Source organism: Capra hircus, chromosome 3 (assembly GCF_001704415.2).
Source record: "Capra hircus breed San Clemente chromosome 3, ASM170441v1, whole genome shotgun sequence".
NCBI lineage: Eukaryota > Metazoa > Chordata > Mammalia > Artiodactyla > Bovidae > Capra > Capra hircus.
Genome location: NC_030810.1, coordinates 10,497,600 through 10,512,835, shown reverse-complemented (window position 1 = coordinate 10,512,835; position 15,236 = coordinate 10,497,600). Strand labels below are relative to the sequence as shown.

The window sequence follows — 15,236 nt, the reverse complement described above, 5'->3', positions numbered from 1 at the left end:
TCAAATACAAATATACTATTTTATTCTAAGGGAATATTTCTGTGGTTTCTGCAAGGTGAAAACCCGAAAGTGTTTAAAAAACAAAGAAGAACAGATAATTTAATGTTTCTCTTGTTCGATATTTTTTCCTCCCCTGGGGGAAAAAAACACAATTTTACATAATTTTAATAAAATTTAAAAAAGCAAGTAACTGGACACACACATCAACAGCTATGCTTATGAGGAATGACCAATAATGAATCAATATTTTCTTTTACAAATTATTCCAGGATCTGGACAACTCTGTGGACTAACATGCAATTGACATCTTGATACAGTTGTTTACCCGGATATTGGCTGTTCTCAATTAACAGATACAGAATTTTTTCCTCTCTCTCTAGTGTTTTATAATAGTTTATCTACTATGCCATAAATTTGCATTTCTACAGAAGGGGAAACATTAGTGTTTATATAAACCATAAAATTTCTTAGCGGGGACTATTACACCTGATGTTCCTGGATAGTTTATTGGCAGACTTATCAGACAATCCAATTGTTTTTCCTCCATATCAAATAAGGTCTGGAAGTAAGTTTTCCAGTCAGAAATGACAAACACAGATGGAATTAATCATACAGAACTGGGGCAGGTTTACTTCTTTCACATAGTCCTTGGTAACAAAAACAAGATTTGTTACAGGCAGAGGGACAGAACCATAAGTACACAATGTCAAAAGGCCTACTTTAAAATTTTTATTGTATTTATTTATTAAAAAACAAAAAAAACCACCTGCCACTCCCATCTAAAAAATGGGACATATGGTGAAGTCTTTCAAGGTTAAAATTTCTAAGAGGCTTTTTAGACTTCTCTCATTTCTATTAAAGGATCAAATTAACCTCAGCTAAAGAAATTCTGTGATTGGCCAATATTATAGAAGCTTTGATTCAAAATTTTGTGGGGAATAAACAGAATGGAGAAGAAGGAAATGGATCCATTTGCCAAACACTTCTATGACTTGATCCTCATCAAACTACTAAAACAGCTAGAGTTTGGAATAATGCTATAAGAAGACCTTGCGGATATATGCAAGACCGTCAGTGTCTTTGTATCCTAACCCCAGAATCCTATTTTTAAGTTTCTTAGGGTAACAAGGTCATCTTCCAATGCTTTATATAGGAAAATACTAGTTCTTCTTCTACCATAATTCTGATAGCTAAGTAACACTGTGTCTCTGTGGAATCACCCACAGATTTGCCAGAGAAGGAGAGACTCTTCTTTTTGAAAAGACAAGGGCCTCCAGAAACTGGTGCAAAAGACAAATTATTTGGGAAACGGGAAGATAAAACAACGGGAGGAAAGCTGCCATTTGGGGATAAAATAAAAACAAAAGAACCCCCACTTCTGTGTACCACAGCTCAGGCTGTGAGACAGCAGCAATAGAGGCTGACACCCAGAGAAGCGGGCATTTTAGTGGGTTTTCTACAAACATTTCAAGACACTTGGGGTCTAACAAGTGCCACAGGTTTTCTGTGTGCATAATTATTTTGCAGAGTTTCAGCCCCTTTAACTTAATTTACCCACATCCAGACCCACAGCTGAGAAGGCTAGACCCAGAAAGTGAAGGGGACACATGACTGTATGAACAGCAGGGAAGGCCTTTTCCCTGAATGTGAGGGACCCTATGGCAAAAGCACCAGAGGCTTCTATCCTTCACACAATTGGCTTGGCAGTGAAAATCAAAATCAAGACCACTTCACTCTCTACCTTAAAAAAGAAAAAAAAAGCTGAGTATTTTTATTGGGTCTTCAAGTCTGGGTGCCACAGTCCTCATCTGATGCCACTCTTAGCTCTGTACTGATTTCTCCCCTGACTTTTACAGAGGGCTTGCCCAAGTAGCCTACTGCAGCCAAGGTTTCACTCCAAAGCTACCTTGCTAAGGTCTAAGGTTACTATGGTAGAATTTTATACAACAGTTTTCCTTAAAAATATTCCACAATTTGTTATTCCCAAACAAAATAAGATTATGCACCACTCAGAGAAATTGGTTAGTCATTCTGAAGATGTCTAAGAACTATATCACTGCCAAAGAACAAGGTTTCTCAGTTCATATTCTTTCCTTCAATTTTCATTTGTACATCCACACTGTGGTTCACGAGTTGTCTGTTTTCCATTATCTCATAATCAAGTCAAGAGGACCTGGGACTTATCGTTTTCCAAAGCTGGATGCATTCACAGTTTGGTGCATACCAACATGTATGAAAATAGGAACCCCACTTCCACTTTAATCTGATAATTCAACATCAGAGTCTTCTGATTTGGCTTTGGCAAGTTCTTCGTGTACCTCCCTCACCATGAGAATACGTGTTAACATGGTGTCCAGGGTCCCAGGGTCTATGGGAAATGTGGAGTACCACATGGGGCTATTTGGAACACAGGAGCGCTCAGGCTGAAGGTAAAACACATCATTCCTCTGCTTCACACTTTCAGAACTATCCACAGGAAAGAAAAGAGAGAGAAAGAAAACTGGGATCAGAGAGTACAGCACATATGTAATTACTCTTTGAGTATAATGGCCCGCAATCTTTCGTACTATGACTAACATTGCAAACAATGTACCCACAGAGATAAACAAGTTTACAGACATTTATGCTCCAAGAGCAACCTGTAACTGCATATTTTTTCCCCCACACCCAAGAATCACACTGGATTTGAAGTAAGTATAATGTTAATAGATGACAAAATGTAAATCTGTCACAAGTGTTAGTACTTAACAGGAGCAAAAAGAAATTCAACTCACAAGTGACACTATGGCTGAGACTCAACCTCAGTACCCAATACCTTGTAATGAATCCCCAAAATACTCCACGCAACTCTACTAAAAAGCAAACCCAGTCACTGTATTTCTTTGGGAAAAAAAAATTGCTTTAGTGTGGATCTTGCAACTTTTTAAAATCATAAAGTTTCTGTAAGAAAAAGACCACTCAAAAAATGTCAATTCTTTAAAAACTGTTTTCTCATTTATAGACTTAGTAGTACAGTCTTTCCCCTAGTTTTCTATGTAAAAAACAAATTCACAGCAGTTTAGATGTCACATAAAGTTAAGCAACAGTTGTAAAGATCAAACAATGACAGTGATTCTTGCTTTTTAAGAGATTTTTGGGGGAAAAAATGCTTAAGATAAAGCAATTTTTTTCTTGGTTCAAAATCCAGGCAGATATGAAAGTGGGGAAAAAAATGAAACTGTAAGTAAATTTTTGTTTAAAGTCACAGACCAGCTACATTTCTGGGATTTGAGCATCTGAAATCTAAAACATAATAATTACTTTTTGAAGTGTGCTGTATCAAGTTCAGAGGACAATCACTTACCATTTGGACAGGTAAAACTCATAAAGTCGGACTGGGCATCTGAGGGGGTTATCAGTATTCTCTGCCATCTCCACACCCACTGGAACATCATCATCTTCATTTCGTTTCCTCTTGCCAACAGTTAGTTTATCTTGAGACAGAAAATTATAATCAAAGAATTAGAAAAGTCTTTCTTCAAGTCTTAAGACACCCACTATGTGGCTCCCTTTCCCTTCCTTTCACTTACTCACACGTTCAACAAACATCCATCAAGGATCTACGGAAGCACTAGACTAGTGCTGGGCTAATCAAGCAAAGTCCCTGTCCTGTAGCATTTATGTTTCTATCCTTACCCAAGTTGGGGCAGCATGACAAAAAGCATGATGCTCGAGAGTATGTCTCAATCCTGAGCCTGACTTTGTTAGGTGATTTTATTAGGCATAGGGTTCTTAATCCGTAGCAAAATAAAGAGAAAAAAGGGTTCTGCATGTTCTTCTCCTATAGTAGAGATCAAAACAGAAGTTGGCACCTCTTTCTCTGAAAATAGTTCTCCTGCGGGGCACCAGTGTCCACTGGGCATTTAGATCTCTTTCATTTGTTACAGTATTATGAGAAATGAAATCTTTTGTTAGAAAAAGAATTCTCAGTAAAGCTGACCATTTGATAAGGAAAGAACAATCAATTCCTTTTTCACCAACAGAGTTGTACAGAGGCCAAGGGTTATCAGAAAGAAGCCACGGTAAAGACATGGAAAGCAGGCTGTTTCCTTCCCACTTTCTCCTTTCAAACTTCAAGAGAATATTAGATGGATCTGGAAACCCTTAGGAAAAAGGTTTTCTTCTGCTTTTCTTATATCTACTTTTAACAAGCGATCCAAAAATTTCCCCAGCTTCCCGTATTAGTTCTGAATTAGGCATAAGTCATCCAGTTTTCTAAATAGAAAATGTGCTAGCTGCTCATTCATAAAAGAAGCTAAATTTATTACCGATCTGGTCAAGCACCTAATCAGAAAACAGGGAAATGTTGTCCCAATTGTCTCTACCTCCCTGAATTAATATAAATTTTTAAGGTTATCTATTTTTATTTATTTGGCAGAACCAGGTCTTAGTTGCGACGTGTGGAATCTTTAGCTGTGGCACGTGAACTCTTTAGTTTAGTCATGGCATGTGAGATCTAGTTCCCCAAGCAGGGATCACACCTGCAACCCCCACACTGGGAACATGGATTATTAGGTACTGGACCACCGGGGAAGTTGCTGAATTAATATCAATTAAGAGCATAAAGTGGGCTATATATAAACAAAATATAAGAAAAAGGGTATGAATGCATGGTGGAAAAGCAAGATAATCTTAGTATTTTCTAAAGTAAATGAGCAACTGAGAAAAAATTAAACACAAAGATGAACATCACAATTACTCTTTACAGATTCTAGTTTCAGTAATTTAAAATTCTTACATTCAAAATATATAATTCACTCTTATCTCAAGGAAATAACAGCTTGGTTTTGGGAATTTCAGAACTTGCAATTCAGTTCATAATCAATAAATATAATTTCTACTTCCATAATAACATTAATTTTTAAACATTAAAAACAAATTATTAACAGACTTTTTAGAATGCAAGATCATAAACCTTCTAATACACTGCTGATATTTTTCTACTGTGTATGAAGGCAGTATACTCTAGGACAGGTTTAAGTTCCCTCAGAATTTTACAACGTTAACACATTATTGCCTAGAGACGTATCAACACATTTTTAGACAGTGATACAATTAACATCAGCAGGTGAAGCTGTTAAGAGTTTAAAACTCATCAATATGTAACTTATGATTGTTATCATTCACATTTTGCTCCACTAGGTTTTTGTACCAGCCTTGTGTATATTAACATAAAATTTTCAAAACTGACACAGAAAATTTTTGAGTAAAGAATAATTTTTTGGTGAATTTTATACAGGTACTTTCTCTGATTATCCAAGTGACATGTATACTAGTGTCCTGGAAGATGACAGTTCTTCAAAATATACCTCTGATTCAAACAATGCAAATATTAGGACAAAAATAAGACAGAAGGCCGTAGTAATTGCTTCTGATACATACAGGGAAGCTCATGGTGCTGGAGAAAGTACCTTTGCTTCTACAGAAGAGTGGACTAAAGACAACATTTCAAGAAAACGAGAAGACTTCACAGGTGTGTCAAGTGTGACTGCTGAACGCAATACCCACGAAGTGTTGGTGAAACAACAGAGTTAGTTTCTGGCTGGTCAGAATAAAAGCCACCAGCCACAGGTGTTAGTCTCTACAGAAATCCTGTGGCCAATAATGAGTTAACTAAAACGGAGTACTCTGGTAAAAAAAAACCCAAACTTTTAGAAACACTGGATTTAAAAGTTATGCAGGTTCCTTTTAACTAGTAATTGACCCATCTGTTGCCTCTAAATCAATGATCCCCAATCTTGGCTGTATATTTCAATTCCTTACAAAGTTTTAAAATAAAGATTATCTGGGTTACATCCCTAACCAATTATATTAGAATTTCTAATTTAAATAAAAGAGGACAATAAAAGAGGACTTCTAAGTGATTAATACTCTGCACTGCAGGGGGCACAAGTTTGAACCCTGGTCAGGGAACTAGGATCCCACAAGCCATGCAGAGGGGCAACCACTGCCCCCCACCAATAAAAGCATACTGAAGCAACTGATTCTTCTAATTTTGAGTCAAGCCTTTAATATGACCCTAACAATAGAGTAAAGCATTTAAATATTAAACTAAAGCTGTACTCTTCCATGTCTAGAATTTGCAGTTACTCAAGAGATGGTCAACACCAAAATCAGATTGATTATATTCTATGCAGCCAAAGATGGAAAAGCTCTATACAGTCAACAAAAACAAGACCAGGAGCTCTCTGTGGCTCAGATCATGAACTCCTTATTACCAAATTCAGACTTAAATTGAAGAAAGTAGGGAAAACCACTAGACCATTCAGGTATGACCTAAATCAAATCCCTTATGATTATACAGTGGAAGTGAGAAATAGATTTAAGGGCCTAGATCTGACAGATAGAGTACCTGATGAACTATGGAATGAGATTCGTGACATTGTACAGGAGACAGGGATCAAGACCATCCCCATGGAAAAGAAATGCGAAAAAGCAAAATGGCTGTCTGCGGAGGCCTTACAAATAGCTGTGAAAAGAAGAGAGGCAAAAAGCAAAGGAGAAAAGCAAAGATATAAGCATCTGAATGCAGAGTTCCAAAGAACAGTAAGAAGAGGTAAGAAAGCCTTCTTCAGCGATCAATGCAAAGAAAGAGAGGAAAACAACAGAATGGGAAAGACTAGAGATCTCTTTAAGAAAATTAGAGATACCTAGGGAACATTTCATGCAAAGATGGGCTCAATAAAGGACAAAAATGGTCTGGACCTAACAGAAGCAGGAGATATTAAGAAGAGGTGACAAGAATACACGGAAGAACCGTACAAAAAAGATCTTCATGACCCAGATGATCACGATGATGTGATCACTCATCTAGAGCCAGACATCTTGGAACGTGAAGTCAAGTGGGCCTTAGAAAGCATCACTACAAACAAAGCTAGTGGAGGTGGTGGAATTCCAGTGGAGCTGTTTCAAATCCTGAAAGATGATGCTGTGAAAGTGCTGCACTCAATATGCCAGCAAATTTGGAAAACTCAGCAGTGGCCACAGGACTGGAAAAGGTCAGTTTTCACTCCAATCTCAAAGAAAGGCAATGCCAAAGAAGGCTCAAACTGCCGCACAATTGCACTCATCTCACATACTAGTAAAGTAATGCTCAAAATTCTCCAAGCCAGGCTTCAGCAATACGTGAACCGTGAACTCCCTGATGTTCAAGCTGGTTTTAGAAAAGGCAGAGGAACCAGAGATCAAATTGCGAACATCTGCTAGATCATGGAAAAAGCAAGAGAGTTCCAGAAAAACATCTATTTCTGCTTTATTGACTATGCCAAAGCCTTTGATTGTGTGGATCACAATCAACTGTGGAAAATTCTGAAAGACATGGGAATACTAGACCACCTAACCTGCCTCTTGAGAAATCTGTATGCAGGTCAGGAAGCAACAGTTAGAACTGGATATGGAACAACAGACTGGTTCCAAATCGGGAAAGGAGTACATCAAGGCTGTATATTGCCTGCTTCTTTAACTTCTATGCAGAGTACATCATGAGAAACGCTGGACTGGAAGAAGCACAAGCTGGAAACAAGATTGCCGGGAGAAATATCAATAACCCTCAGATATGCAGATGACACCACCCTTATGGCAGAAAGTGAAGAGCTAAAAAGCCTCTTGATGAAAGTGAAAGAGGAGAGCGAAAAAGTTGGCTTAAAGGTCAACATTCAGAAAACAAAGATTATGGCATCTGGTCCCATCAGTTCATGGCAAATAGATGGGGAGACAGTGGAAACAGTGTCAGACTTTATTTTGGGGGGCTCCAAAATCACTGCAGATCATGACTACAGCCATGAAATTAAAAGACACTTACTCCTTGGAAGAAAAGTTATGACCAACCTAGATAGTATATTCAAAAGCAGAGACATTACTTTGCCGACTAAAGTCCGTCTCGTTAAGGTTATGGTTTTTCCAGTGGTCATGTATGGATGTGAGAGTTGGACTGTGAAGAAGGCTGAGTACCGAAGAATCGATGCTTTTGAACTGTGGTGTTGGAGAAGACCCTTGAGAGTCCCTTGGACTGCAAGGAGATCCAACCAGTCCATTCTGAAGGAGATCAGCCCTGGGATTTCTTTGGAAGGAATGATGCTAAAGCTGAAACTCCAGTACTTTGGCCACCTCATGAGAAGAGTTGACTCATTGGAAAAGACTCTGATGCTGGGAGGGATTAGGGGCAGGAGGAGAAGGGGACAACCGAGGTGAGATGGCTGGATGGCATCACGGACTCGGTGGATGTGAGTCTGAGTGAATTCTGGGAGATGGTGATGGACAGGGAGGCCTGGCGTGCTGCGATTCATGGGGTTGCAAAGAGTCGGACACGACTGAGCGACTGAACTGAACTGAACTCTGATAAGTGTCTATCTGAATACTAATAAGATTTCAAAAAGAAATCTTACAAGGAGGGGACAAGACACAAGAGTAGGAAGATCCTGGGCTCATCTCTTTCCATGAACACACCAAAACTACAACTATACACAGAGCAACTATCCTTGAGAAAGACCTGAAGACCAGCACAAAAGATTTCCCACAACTAAAGATAAAAAGAAAATCACCATTAAGATGGGTAAGAGAGGCAGAGATGGTATCTGGCCAGGACCCACAGGCAGAGAGGACATCACTGCTGCAGAGGTCCTCCTGAGGAGCAAAAGTGTCTAAACTCCACATCGAGCTCCTCAGCCCGGGGAGGACCAGCACCAGAAAGATAAACCGACAAACCCCTATAACACCTGGATTTGAAAACCAGTGGGACTTACATCCAGAGGTCTGTAGGAAACTAAAGTTTAAAGGGCACATGCAAAAACTCTCTTGCCCCAAGTCCCAGAGGTAGCAGTTTGAAGACGACCTGGGCCATATGTGAAGAATCACACTGACTGATCTTAGGGTGTGTGCAGCAGAGCCAGGGACTTTCATAATTTTCTCTGGTTCTGTAGCCACTGAGGAACACCAGGATCTTTGCTCACCTTCTACGCCTACTTGGTCCAGGGCTGGTGGGACCAGTTTGACTCTCCCCATCTCATCCCAGGCTCACCTGTAGACCCATCAAGGCTGGCGCTGCTCCAAAGCTACCCTACTACACCTAGCAAGTGGCTCTGGTCAGCACTAGAGCCCCTCCAAAGCAGCTCCACCCTAGGAGGTGGCCCTACAAAGCATACTGCCCCCAACAGTCACAACTCACCATTATAGCCAGCTATCTCAGGGTCCAGTCCTGCATACTAGGAAACCTACAGCCATCATGGCCTAACCAGAGAGGGGTGCATGCAGCCCTTTTACATAAAGTCATCCATTAAAGGCTGGCAGATGTGGTTGAGCTATGTAGTACATAGAAACACAGAGAGCTAGGAAAATGGAAGAGACAAAGGAATTGTTTCAAATGAAATAGGCAAAAACTTTAAAAAAAGACCATTTGAAAGACTTCTGGGGACAACATCAAGCATACTAACATATGCATTATAAGGATTCCCAAAGAAGGAAGAAAAGAAACAGAAAACCTATTTGAAGAAAAAAACTGGCTGAAAACTTCACTAACTTGAAAAAGTAAAGTCATCCAATTCCAGGAAATGGAGAGTCCCAAACAAGATGAACGCAAAGAAACCTACACTGAGGCACATCATAACTAAAATGTCAAAAGTTAAAGATAGAGAATATTTAAAGCAGCAGGAGAAGAAAGGGGTGACAGAGGACGAGATGGCTGGATGGCATCACCAACTCAATGGACATGTGTTCAAGCAAGCTCTGGGAGATGGCGAAGGATAGGGAAGCCTGGTGCACTGCACTCCATGGAGTTACAAAGAGTCAGACATGACTGAACAAAAGAGAGAAATAACTAGTTACATACAGAGAATACTCTGTCAAGATTATCATTCACAACTAAAGGTGAAATAAAGTTTCCCAAACAAGAAGAAGTTAAAGGAGTTTATCATTACAAAACTGACCCTACAACAAATGTTCAAGGGACTTCTTTGAACATAAAAAGGCCATTACTTGAAATATGAAAATTATGGAAGAAAACAACTCAATATAAAGGCAAGCACATACGAAAGGTAGTGACTCAACCATCTATGTAGCTAGTATGAAGATTACAAAAGTAGTAAGATCAAATAATCTATAATTATTAAAATACAACATTAAAATAATAAAATTTGTCAGAAACATAAAAGATGGGGTGGGATGGTGAGAGTAAAAATGTAGTGCTTTTAGAATACACACAAACTTAAGCAACCATCAACTTAACATAGACTGCTATATACATTAAGTTGTTATGTAAGAGCCTCATGATAACCAAAGCTGAACAACAGATACACGCACGAAAAAGAAAAAAGAATACAAACAAAACTAAAAAGTAATCTAACTGCAAGGGAAGAGAGCAAGAAGAAAAGAAACGGACATGAACGATACAATCATAAAACAATTTTTAAAATGGTAATAAATACATTTTTGTCATTCAGTCATTAAGTAGTGTTGGACTCTGTGACCCCGTGTACTGCAGCATGCCAGGCTTCCCTGTCCTGTACATAGCAATAACTACTTTACATGTAAATCAACTAAACGCTGCCATCTGAAGACACAGGGTGCCTGAATGGATACCAAGGTAAGATCCATATATGTGCTGCATATCAGAGACTCACTCCAGACCTAAAGACACACACAGGCTGAAGGCAAGGGAAAAGAAAAAGATATTCCACGTAACCGGAAACAGAAAGCTGGGGTAGCAATACTCAGACTAAAAAGACTTTAAAACAAAGATGGAAGAAGGACACGGCATAACGATAAAGGGACTATTCCAACAATAATACAAAACACTTGTATGTACGTATGTATGCATCCTACACAGGAGAACCTAAATACACTAGATAAGCCAATATTAACAGACACAAAGGGAGGCAGTGACAGCAATACCGTAACAGTAGGGAGACTCTAACATCCCATTATATCAATAGACACATCAATAAGGAAACATTAGCCTTAAAGGACACATTAGACCAGATGAACTTAATAAACAGTATGTTACATCCCCAAACAAAATAATATTCAAGTACACATGGAACATTCTCCAGGATACATCACGTCAGACCACAAAACAAATCTCAATAAGTTTGTTGTTATTCAGTTGCCAAGTCATGTCTGACTCTATGACCTTATGGACTGCAGCAAACCAAGATTCCCTGTCCTTCACTATCTCCTGGAGTTTGCTCAAACTCATGTCCACTGAGTCAGTGATGCCATCCAACCATCTCATTCTCTGTCACCCCAAAGTTGAAATCATACTAAGCATCTTTCCCAACCACAATGCTATCTCACTAGACAGCAATTATAAGGAAAACACTGGAAAAAACAAATATGTGGAGTCCAAACAACATGCTATTAAACAATCAATGGATCATTGAAGAAATCAACGAGGAAATTAAAAAAAAACACATACTTTGAGACAAAAATCTATCAGCTGCAGCAAAAACAGTTCTAAGAGGGACGTTTATAGTGATATAGGTCTACCTTAGGAAACAAAAAAACTCAAATAATCTAACTTTATACCTAAAGGAAGTAGAACAGCCGAAAACTGAAGTTAGTAAAGGAAGTAATAATGAAGATCAAAAGTAAAAATACATGAAATAGAAACAAAAAAATAGAAGAGAACCTGTTCTTTGAAAAGATGAACAAAACTGACTAACGAGATTCATCAAAAACAAGAGGGCTCAAATAAATAAAATGAAAATTGAAACAGAAGTTACAATTGACACCACAGAAATACAATGGATCACAAGAGATTACCGTGAACAGTTCTAGGCCAACAAATTAGACAATCTAGGGGGAAAAATGGATAAATTCTTAGAAACATACTATCTGACTAAATCAGGTAAGAAATAGAAAACATGAACAGACCAATCACCAATAATAAAACTGAATCAGTAATCATAAAACTCAAAAAACAAAAGCTGGAGCCAGATGGCTTCACAGATGAGTTTTACCAAACATTTAGGTAAGAGTTAATACCTATCCTTCTCAAACTATTCCAAAACAGGAGAGGAAGGAATTCTTCCAAACTCATTCTACATGGCCAGCAGAACCTTGATACCAAAACCAGACAAAGACACCCCAATATCACTGATCCTCAAAAAGGTACTCGCAAACTGAATCCAACCGTACATTAAGAGGATCATATGCCATGAACAAATGGGATTTATCCCAGGGATACAAGAATGATTCAATATTCACAAATCAACATAGTACACCACATTAAGAAAATGAAGGACAAAAAGCATAAGATAATCTCAGTAGATGCAGAAAAAGGTTTTGAAATAAAAAATCCATTTCTGATAAAAACTCAACAAAGCAGCTACAGAGGGAAGATACCCACATAATAAACATCATATATGATAAACTCACAACTAACATTATACCCAATGGTGAAAAGCTGAATAAATTTTCTCTAAGTTGGAGAAAAGACAAGATGCTGACTCCTGACAGTTTTATTCAACACAGTATTGGATGAAATTCAAGCCATGGCAATCCCACAAAGACTGAGGCAATCTACAAAGTCCTAGGCAATCCTATAAAGTCCTAAGCAATCAAACAAGAAAAGGAAATTTTAAAAATCAAGAACTTTGCTGGCGGTCCAGTGGCTAAGATTCCATGCTCCCAATGCAGGGGGCCCAGGTTCAATCCTTGGTCAGGGAATTAGATGCCACATTTGCAACAATTAAAGATCCCGCATGCCACAACGATGATCGAAGATGCCAGGTGCCACAACTAAGACCTGGAGGAGCCAAATAAATAAAATAAATAAATATTTAAAAAAACAGTACTAAAAGACACGTCATAGGTTACAAGAAAATACTTTTAAAAATTCAAACTGGAAAAGAAGTAAAACCATCACTACCTGCAGATGACATGATACTATATATAGAATATTCTAAAGACACTAACAAAAATTATAAGAATAAATCAATTCTGGTAAATACATTTTACAGGATACTAAACATGCAGAAATATTTCAGATTTCCATACACTCATAACAATCTATCAGAAACAGAAATTAAGAAAACAATCCCATTTACAACTGCATCAAAAATAATAAAATACTTAGGAAGAAATTTAACCAAAGAGGTGAAAGATCTATACTCTAAAAACTATAAAAAGATACAAATAAATTGGAAGATACACCATGCTCATAGACTGAAAGAACAGTGTTAAAATGTCTATTCCAAAATAACTGACAGATTCAATGCAATCCCTAACAAAATACTGGTTTTAGAAAAGGCAGAGGAACCAGAGATGAAATTGCCAACATCTGCTCCATCATCGAAAAAGGAAGAGTTCCAGAAAAACATCTATTTCTGCTTTATTGACTATGCCAAAGCCTCTGACTGTGTGGATCACCACAAACTGTGGAAAGTTCTGAAAGAGATGGGAATACCAGACCACCTGATCTGCCTCTTGAGAAACCTGTATGCAGGTCAGGAAGCAACAGTTAGAACTGGACATGGAACAACAGACTGGTTCCAAATAGGAAAAGGAGTACGTCAAGGGTGTATATTGTCACCCTGCTTATTTAACTTATATGCAGAGTAAGTACATCATGAGAAACCCTGGGCTAGAAGAAGCACAAGCTGGAATCAACATTGCCGGGAAAAGTATCAATAACCTCAGATACGCAGATGACACCACCCTTACGACAGAGGTGAAGAGGATCTAAAAAGCCTCTTGATGAAAGTGAAAGAGGAGAGTGAAAAAGTCGGCTTAACATTCAACATTCAGAAAACGAAGATCATGGCACCTGGTCCCATCACTTCATGGCAAATAGCTGGGTAAACAGTGAAAACAGTGTCAGACTTTATTTTGGGGAGCTCCAAAATCACTGCAGATGGTGACTGCAGCCATGAAATTAAAAGACGCTTACTCCTTGGAAGGAAAGTTGTGACCAACCTAGATAGCATATTCAAAAGCAGGGACATTACTTTGCCAACAAAGGTCTGTCTAGTCAAGGCTATGGTTTTTCCACTGGTCATGTATGGATGTGAGAGTTGGACTGTGAAGAAAGCTGAGCGCCGAAGAACTGATGCTTTTGAACTGTGGTGTTGGAGAACTCTTCAGAGTCCCTTGGAATGCAAGGAGATCCAACCAGTCCATTCTAAAGGAGATCAGTCCTGGGTGTTCTTTGGAAGGACTGATGCTAAAGCTGAAACTCCAATACTTTGGCCACCTCATGCGAAGAGTTGACTCATTGGAAAGGTCTCTGATGCTGGGAGGGATTGAGGGCAGGAGGAGAAGGGGACGACAGAGGATGAGATGGCTGAATGGCATCACCAACTCAATGGACACGAGTTTGAGTGAAGCCCAGGAGCTGGTGATGGACAAGGAGGCCTGGCGTGTTGCGATTCACGGGGTTGCAAAGAGTTGGACACGACTGAGCGACTGAACTGAACTGAAGAAAATACCATTTGCATTTTTCACAAAGATACCGCGAGTAATTCTAAAATTTATATCAACTCACAAAATACCACAAATGGCCAAAGGTATCTTCAGTAAGAAAAAAGCTGGAGGTTCACACTTCCTGACTTCAAACTGTTGCTGATTCTTAAAAACCCATGTTTGAACTACATGGATCTACTCACACATCGAATTTTTTCAATAAATATATAGTACTATATAATACATGGCTTTTGAATCTGCAGACATGAAATGGTAAATGAGGAGGGCTGACTGTAAAGTTATATGCAGATTTTCAACTGGCTGGCTTAAGGTTCAACTGCATACCCAAAGCCACAGTGATCATAACAGTATGGTAGTGGTGTGAAGACAGACACACAAATCAGTGGGACAGAACAGACAGACCAGACACAAACCAATCCTTTTACGATCAATGTATGACAAAGAAGGCAAGACTACACCATGGGGAAGACAGACTCTAAAACAAATGGACTGGGAAACTGGACAGCTACATGGAAAAGAATGGAAGTGAACCACTTTTTCACACCACGTAGAAAATTAAACTCAAAATGGATTAAAGACTTACATGTAAGACCTGAAGCCATAAGACTCCTAGAGGAAAACACAGGCAGAAAACTCTGACATTGGTGTTAATAATATTTTTTTGGATCTATCTCATCAGGTGAAGACAACAAAGCAAAAATAAACAACTGGGGCCAAATCAAACTTACAAGATTTTGCATAGCAAAGGAAACTCAACAAAATGAAAAGGCAACTTACTGAAT

At 38.7% G+C, this 15,236-nt stretch overlaps 1 protein-coding gene across 3 annotated transcripts in view; it reads right to left on the bottom strand.

Moving 5' to 3' along the window:
* Window positions 1-15,236, bottom strand: part of ZMYM4 (zinc finger MYM-type containing 4) — a 167,482-nt gene continuing 152,246 nt past the window's right edge. For 2 of the 3 annotated variants that reach the window (XM_018041385.1, XM_018041393.1), the window contains 2 exons: window positions 3,344-3,473; window positions 9-2,466 (listed from right to left, as the gene is read on the bottom strand). In XM_018041385.1, coding sequence (XP_017896874.1) covers window positions 2,259-2,466; window positions 3,344-3,473 — 338 coding nt within the window. In that variant the 3' untranslated portion in view covers window positions 9-2,258. Of the gene's footprint in view, window positions 2,467-3,343; window positions 3,474-15,236 lie in introns of all 3 variants that reach the window. The other variant, XM_018041376.1, reaches the window with a different exon arrangement.